Source organism: Galeopterus variegatus, unplaced genomic scaffold, assembly GCF_000696425.1.
Source record: "Galeopterus variegatus unplaced genomic scaffold, G_variegatus-3.0.2 Scaffold10359, whole genome shotgun sequence".
Classification (NCBI taxonomy): domain Eukaryota; kingdom Metazoa; phylum Chordata; class Mammalia; order Dermoptera; family Cynocephalidae; genus Galeopterus; species Galeopterus variegatus.
In genome coordinates this window covers 54,924-63,050 of record NW_007736470.1, presented here as the reverse complement: position 1 = coordinate 63,050, position 8,127 = coordinate 54,924, and the positions used below count along the sequence as shown (strand labels likewise).

At 53.0% G+C, this 8,127-nt stretch overlaps 1 protein-coding gene across 1 annotated transcript in view; it reads right to left on the bottom strand.

Moving 5' to 3' along the window:
* Window positions 1-6,135: 6,135 nt before the first annotated feature.
* GNPAT (glyceronephosphate O-acyltransferase) overlaps window positions 6,136-8,127 on the bottom strand; it is a 35,342-nt gene continuing 33,350 nt past the window's right edge. Inside the window, exons 14-15 of the mRNA XM_008594210.1 lie at window positions 7,831-7,968; window positions 6,136-6,433 (exon numbers count right to left, since the gene is read on the bottom strand). Coding sequence (XP_008592432.1) covers window positions 6,390-6,433; window positions 7,831-7,968 — 182 coding nt within the window. The 3' untranslated portion in view covers window positions 6,136-6,389. The remainder of the gene's footprint in view (window positions 6,434-7,830; window positions 7,969-8,127) is intronic.

The following is an 8,127-nucleotide window of genomic DNA, read 5'->3' as shown; positions in this document are numbered from 1 at the left end:
GATGGAGCTAGTCACCAGAAAACCCAACCACGTGATCAGAGAACTGGGACTTTCATTCCCTGACCCCCTCCCCAGAGGTGAGGCGGGGAGGCTGGGGGTTGGTGATTTCTTCCAGCATGTCTGCGTCCTGAAACCTCAACGAAAAAACGAACAACATGGATCAGGAAGCTTTGTGGCTGGTGAACATATCTATGCGCTAGGGGGACGCCGCACCCAGACTCTACAGGGACAGAGGCTCCGGCGTGCCCCTAGCCCCCTTCCACTTACCATCCTATGTGTCTCGTCCACTCAGCTGTTCCCGGTTGTATCTTTTACAGTAAAACTGTAGTCACAAATACAGCACTTTACCAAGTTCTGTGGTTCTAGTGAATTATCAAACCTTGGGGTGAGGGTGGAAACTGTGAAACTACTGAAAGATGAAGTAAAATTTAATTCAGTGGTGGATGTACCATTCCATGAGCTGGAGATACGCTGATCCTCCCCGCGGGACACGTGGCTCCTCTGCACGCCCTGTCCCGGCAGGTCCGCTCGTAGCAACGGGCACACATGTGCCCGGGGCTCTGGAATTTGAATCCCACGCAGTCGAGCAGCAGCTTTCCTCTTGGTGAGACAGGAATTGTTGAAGTTCCCGAGGCAAATAGTTCATCACTTTAGGAGGTGACTCTTGAGGACCAGGTCTTTATAATATACATGGGAAAGTCCCCCTGGGCACCTGGGGACGGCGGCCTGAGTCCCTGCTGGAACCCGGACTGCTGCCCGCATGGCCCATGTTCCACCGGCCACCAGCCTCAGATGGTCTTTTCTGCACTGGTTTCCTCTGTTTCTTACCATTTTCTCTCCTTTCTGTGTTGATTCCCTAGTTTCGGTGGTAGGTTCCACAGGAGGTGGAATTTATGTGTAGCTTTGAGTGGTAGTTTAGGATTCCAGCTTGNGCCTGAGTCCCTGCTGGAACCCGGACTGCTGCCCGCATGGCCCATGTTCCACCGGCCACCAACCTCAGATGGTCTTTTCTGCACTGGTTTCCTCTGTTTCTTACCATTTTCTCTCCTTTCTGTGTTGATTCCCTAGTTTCGGTGGCAGGTTCCACAGGAGGTGGAATTTATGTGTAGCTTTGAGTGGTAGTTTAGGATTCCAGCTTGCACGTGTGGGGCCATTCCAGAGTTACCGTTCAGACGTCCCCATCTGCTGGATGCCGGTCCGGCTGGCATCTGTCCCCTCCTCTGGAAGCGAGCGGGGTCCCGTGCTCAGCGTCCTGACACTTGGTGACGAGGTGGCGCGGCAACCTGGAAACTCAGCCTCCTTCCTCAGGACGGGGACAGTCCTCAGTCCCGCTGGGGACGTTTGCCTCTCGGTTTCTCTGGTCACTCTTCCTGGGGCTCCTTTTTTTGGATTCCTGGACAGCCTCTCTAATTTTATCTTTTCCCCTTCTATTTTCACCTTTTTTTTTCTTTTTGTGAGAACAATTTTCAACTGCATCTTCTAACCTTCTATTGCATTTTTCCTTGTGTATGTTTTCATGTTTTTAATCTCCAGAAGCAAAAGAGTTTTGGTCTAGGAATGTCCCTCCCCACTTTGAGAGAGTCCTTTATCTCTGGGGATATAAGAACAGTGTCTGTTGTTCTCATGATGAAGTCTCCTTAGTTTGGGGGGGCAGCTGACCCTCGACCTTGGTGTTATCAGCACCACGCTCTACCCAGTGAGCTAACTGGCCGGCCCTTTTTACCACTTACTTTTTAAATTTTTATCTTTTCTTCCCCCCTCCTTTATGGCAGAGGTTCCCCTGTAGGGGTCGCCTCTCACGTTTGCAAGTTGGCAATGACAGGCAGCTCTGCACGCACAGGTGGGGCTTTGGCAGCTGTGGACATCAGCGTGGAGTGACCTGGGACCCCAATGGCAGCAATTCTCTTGGCACCTCTTGGATGCTCAGGTGGCCCAGAGAAGACGTTCCCAGTCCCTTGCATGGAGGGATGAGGCGTGGCCGACAGCGGTCTGGGAGCCGAGGAAAGCAGCCTGGGGTGAGTCCAGAGAGGTGTTTTCCCTCCTTGGAGCAAGAGGTCCAGTTGTTACCAGGGTGGGGGACACGCGGCGCTGGCTCTGAGGAGCAGGAGCCAGGATCGAACTGCTCCATCTCCTTAAGGACTCAGCCGAACGGGGAGGGGACATCAATGTAAATAAATGACTGTACTGACATGTTATAGATACTTAAGATGGTCCGGATGCCCAGAAGAAGGAACCGATGGCTGTCGCACCGGCGCTGGCTCTGAGGAGCAGGAGCCAGGATCGAACTGCTCCATCTCCTTAAGGACTCAGCTGAACGGGGAGGGGACATCAATGTAAATAAATGACTGTACTGACATGTTATAGATACTTAAGATGGTCCAGACGCCCAGAAGAAGGAACTGATGGCTGTCGCATGCCTAGAGGACAGAGGCTCTGGAAGGGTGAGCCGACAGCGTGCTCAGGGACAGGACAGACAGAAGCCAGGCGCCACCCAAAGTGGGCCACAGTGCCGCCTGCTGCTGCCAAGGGGTCCCTTGACAAACCCGCTCACCTGGCTGCAGGCCACCATGCAGGGCCTGTGTCCCGCTCAGTTTGGCCTGTCACTACGACAGCACCCTGGGGCTCATGCAGGGTCCGTGTCCTCCCAGCCACTGTCCTCCTGCCACCGCAGCCTCCATCTCATCGGGCTCTGCCCCTGGAGAAGCCAGCTCCTGGCTGTCACAGGTGACATTCAGGACGCACAGTTCAGTTTGAATTTCAGATAAGCAACAAATACTTTTCAGTACAGCCCTGTCCCTAATACTGCAATACTTGGGACAAGTATAAGCACCCCAGATACTCTCACTAACGCACCATCCTCTCTGCAGGCGGCTGGCTGCAGGGCACAGTGGCTGTTCTCCCGCTCTGGCCTGCAGCCTAGAATGGGCAAGGGACAGGAGAAGCCACCCACCCTGGCTGGGCGCAGTCAGGACCCGCTTTTATCAGCAATGAGCCATTTGCATCTCTGTCCCGCTGCCTCTGGTTGTTTCTCAGCTCGTTGCAGACGCGAGCAAAGAGCAGGGCCCGGTTAACTGCCATCATCCACTCAAACCTCAGCCTCTGTTGGGGTCCTCAGTCCCAGGTCACACACCACGGGGCTGTCCCTTTTGCCCTTTGCAGCTGCTGTGGGACGTTTGTGACTTGTGACTTGGGGAGCGTTTTCGATATCGCGCCTCTCCGGGGTCTCACTGTCCCCCAGGCTGGAAGAACGTCCTACTTCGCGGGGGTGGGCGGGAGGCCCGGTGCCCTGCTGCTCCCTGCAGGCGCCATCCCCCTGCAGACCCTCTCCCGTGTCAGAAGCAAACGCCCCGCGTGCGCTGGCGGCTTCTGGCTCCCCTGCCCCGCTGCGGCCAGCCTTTCCCAAGCAAGGGAAACCAAGTGAATTATTTGTGTGAACTGTGGACAAGGAAAAGGAAAAATAGAAGAAAAATAACAAAAAGCCAGGAAATGTTATTCATCCACGTGTGTGACAGGTGCATCGTACCAGCCTGACCAGGGTGACTTTAAATAGACAGACAGAGAGACCAGAGACGAGACAGGGGGAAGCCGGTGGCTCTCAGCAGTGACAAGGCAACAGTCCCAGTCCGGCCCCGCAGCCTCACTCCAGGACCTCGGCCCCATCCCATGGCTGCCGTGGCATGTGGGGACACCTGTCCCGCGAGGGCCACCTTCCTGCCCCGCGAGGGCCAAGGCCTCCTCTCCTCTCTGTGGAGCCAGGTCTCCCCTCGGGGCTCTGGGTTACTCGGCTCCTGCAGCCCCAGCCCTCAGCCCTCTGGCCTGAGGTTTTTCTGATTTTTTATTTTTTTTTAAAGAAAAAGGGATCGAACTTTACATTCGTTCCACCAAGAGCATTTGTGCAGGGCCCACTGGCAGGGGGCTTGGTGCAAGTCCACACCCAGCCGAGCAGAGCCTCTGCCGGTGCCCAGTGCTGGGACAGTGGCGGCTCGCCATGAACTTGTCCTGGTTTGCTTGTGGCATGTTTCTACCCGTTCCTGAATGCTTCCCATAGACGAGTGTATTTACACTTCACCAGCCCTAAGGACATAGGTGCTCGTTAACTTCACTTAACTGACAAGGAATCAAGGCACTGGGAAGATCGTAACTGGGCCAAGGCCGCGACGCTCCTGAGCCAAGGCCCGGGCTCTGCCGCCTCCACCGTCTCCAGGCTGTACAGCCAAGGCACAGGGACAGTACGGCGCTTGGCCACGGTGGCACGCGCTCTCGCACGCCTCCAGCCTTTCAGATACCAAGGAAGAGTTGCGGCCCTGCTCAGACCCCTCCTCGCCTCTCCCCTAGCCCCAGCTGGGAGAAAGGCCAGCGGGCCTCAGCCCTGCGTGTTCCTGTCCGACTCCTCTCCCTCAGGGGGGCCCAGGAACTACCGGGAACCCGCAGTACTTGTCCTGCAGGAAGGAGGTCCTTTCCCTCCGCTACCCTGGGTTATCGCAGCCCTTGGCCACAGTCGTCAGATCTCCTGGGGACAACTCCACGGTGAGACACCTCAGTGTGACATTTAGTGCCTTGGATTTCTAGCTGCGTGACTTTGGGTAAGTAATTTAACCTCCGTTTGCTTGGTCAGCGTTGGTCACACAATGGAATAAGACACTGTCCACAGGATTATTTGGGGTATTAAGTGACATCACACATGTACAGGATTTATAGCAGTGCTGAGTACACAGGAGGCACTTCGTGTACACTGGCTGTTAGGATCCCTCTTTGTCCACCGCCGAGGGACAGGCTGCTGCAGCCTGCATGGGTGCCCAGAACACCCAACAACCTGAGATGCAGAGACCGGGGCATCCACTGGTCGGATGTAGACCGGTCAGCCGTATTCCCACAAAGTAGGCAGAAACAAACAGCTGTCCTTGAGCACACAAATGGTGGGGTTTTTGGCAGCTGGCCAGTATAAGGATCTGAAAACCCTTGATCTTGCTGTTAGCAGCACCATGCCCTAACCAGCTGAGCTAACTGGCCAGCCGGCACTTAGATTTCAATTCAAATGTTCACAAGAGTCCCTAAGCCACCGTTGATGCCAACTGCTGACACTGCCATGGGCTGAATTGTAACTCCCCACCCCCCAAAGTTCACATGCTGAAGCCCAAACCCCTGTGTGCTGCATCTGGAGACGGGGCCTTTGCAGGTGACGAAGGCTGGCTGAGGTCATGAGGGTGGGGCCCCATGAGGGGACTGGCATCCTTACAAAAGACACCAGAGAGCTGGCTTGCTCTCCAGGAGCACACCAAGAAGGGTCACTGTGAGCACAGGGTGACACGGGAGCCACCGACAAGCCCAGGAAAGAGGCCTCATGATGAACCCACTTTACTGGTACCTCGATCTTGGACTTCCAGCCTCCAGAGCTGTGAGAAAATATGTCTGTGTTTAAGCTGCTCGGCTGATGGTGTTTTGTCACGGCAGTCCAAGTGACGAAGGCCCTGCCCTTCTCCGCAATCTCACCATTGTGACTCTTGTTCCAACCACGCTGGCCCCTATTCTCTCCCCTCACACCCTGCTCCACCGTTCCCTCCCCTGCCACCTGAACCCCACTCCAGCCAATTCCCAGCTCACATGTTGTTCCAGAGGTGGCTACGGCCACGGTCCCGCCGTTCACCTACCTTGCTTCAAACATCTCTTCCCTTGAATTTCTAAGTGTATTTATGCATCTCTTTGTTGCACATACTTTGACTACTTTAGTTTTGTTAATTAAGGCCCTTGGGTGGCCAAATTTAAAGTAAGCTATCTAATTCATTTTTATTTTATTAATTGGACTGGGGTGGGAACCAGACACGTGTCTTTTTATTTGGGGTCTGGCCGGCATGGGGATCTGAACCCTTGACCTTTGTGTTACAAGGCTGTGCTCCAACCAGCTGAACTCACTGGCTAGCCCCTACCCAATTTAACTTACTTCTGCCAAACGTGTCCTTGTGTGCGGTAACTTCGGTTAGAGCACGCCACGAGAAATGTGAGACACCCTTTTCAGCAGCTCTCTTTTAACAGCCAGAGCCTTCGTGCTGACGTTGTACTTTAATTCAGAAGTCAGCACAAAAGCTGAATACATGTAGTAAGTGGAAGAGTGTGAGAGAAACAGGAGATGGGCTTTGATTTTCCAAACATGTTTCCAAAAGATTGTTTTATTTTAAACCTCTCAAGAGTTGGATGCAAACGCTTCTCAGCCACCGTGCTGGGGAGATCACACCGACCGCTCACCCGGGACACTCTCCTCTCTCCCGAGTCCGCTGTTCTCCGTCTTACAAGGACAAGAGGTGCATCTCTTCCTGCTTCCCTGTCTGTTGTAATAAGAGTCCTCTGATGACAGTGACTAGGTGACCAAATCTTCCGTAACTGTTTGGCGGTTATTAAAGTTTCGCAGTGGCTGGTTTTCCTATGGGCACTTTACAACCTACAATAAAAAGAGGGACAGCTCACAGAATGATGTTGATTTTGCCTTACCTTGTTCAACTGTTTTTTCAGCCACTGGCCAAGAGAGACTAGACACGTGTGCAGAGCTTTACAGGCTCACCAGGACCCCTGGGGACACCAATAGACTCTGCGGGGAAGCTTCAAGAGCTGCTAGCGTTGCTGGTGCCACAGGGCCAGGTGGGGGCAGGGCCAGGTGGGGACAGGGTCAGGTGGGGGCAAGGCCAGGTAGGGGCAGGGCCAGGCGGGGACAGGGTCAGGTGCTGAGCCCCGCGGTGTTTTGGGAACCGCAAGTCTAGGGAGCTTGGGGATGTTCACAGCTACTACCTTTGCTTCCTGTGATGGAGAAATCCATTCCATCAGCCTCACAGGAGGAGGATTTGGGGGTCTGTTTTAGCTACACGCCCCTCTTACCAAACTTGAAATCAAGTTTCAAGGTTACGTATTCTGAGATTTCAGATGTGATATAAAGGCTGGGCTGTCGACCACGTATCTTCTGCCACAAGGTCTAGAACCTCCACCTTCCGCACCTGCGTCAACCACTCCACCGCCCTTCCACCCTCGTCCTTCAACCGTCCTCCTGGAACTGTAGCCCCGTCCTGGTTTCCCCTCATCCCAACAGCTCTTCCATGCAGGTCTGACAAACGTACCGAACAAAGATGTGGTACGACCCCACTGCTCGTAAGAATATCCACCCGAGGACAGTGCTTATTCATTAGAACCAGCAGATTTTCAAATGTTAACACCCTCTCCTTCTAAAATTGCCCCATCGTTGCTAGAAGTGTTCCCAACCTCTTCTGGCCGTTTATCGATATTTGTGTCAACACTTACGGCAGGAGCCGTAAACCATAAACAAATGGCCCTGCCTCTTTTCGACTGGACTATTGCTTTCTATCCTGATAGGATCCAGAGAGGAGTCAGGGTTGGATCTTTCTCCCAAGGATGTGCTGTCAGCCCCCACCTCTGAGTTCAGGAAGTCTGTGTGATGTGGACACTGACCTAATCCATCACCCAGGGAAGAGGGAATCCAATACAGGAGGGGACGAGCATGCGTCAAAGGATGGAAATGAGGTGGCGTCGCCAGGACTAGAACGTGCGGGGCACGCCTCTGACTCAGAGTGGTCATGTGAGGAGATGAATCTTCATGCTGCATAAAACTGCTCTTTTATGCTGGCCGTATTTCCTTGGTTAACTTTCTTTGCACTTTTTCTTTAGTTTACTTAAGAAAATTCTAGACCACAGAAACAGCTGTCTGTCCCTATTGGAACTCTAGTACTCTCATTTTGGTAAAGTATTTGGTGCCGCAGTGTACTTTCTTGTTTTGCCATGTACTGATAAACACAATGTGAAAATCGTCACACTTCATTTAACTGCACTTACCAAGCATTTCTTCTAATTTGGCTGTGGCAGGTTCATTCACACTAAATACACAGTCATTATTTCTAGGAGAAAAGAATAACAAGCTTGTTATTGCAGCAACTAGAAGGAAAAGACAACTTTGATCGCTACGTTTTGTTCCTGATTTTTACGCAGTTGTCCTCAAGGCCAGCATTAGGAGCTGGGAGGCCGGGCTCCTGTCCTGTCTCCTGACTTTGTGCTTCAATCTTCTGACCACTTGAGACACAACTATGAGAGTTTATGCGACTGCTAAAGCTTAAGTTCTACTTCTATTAAATT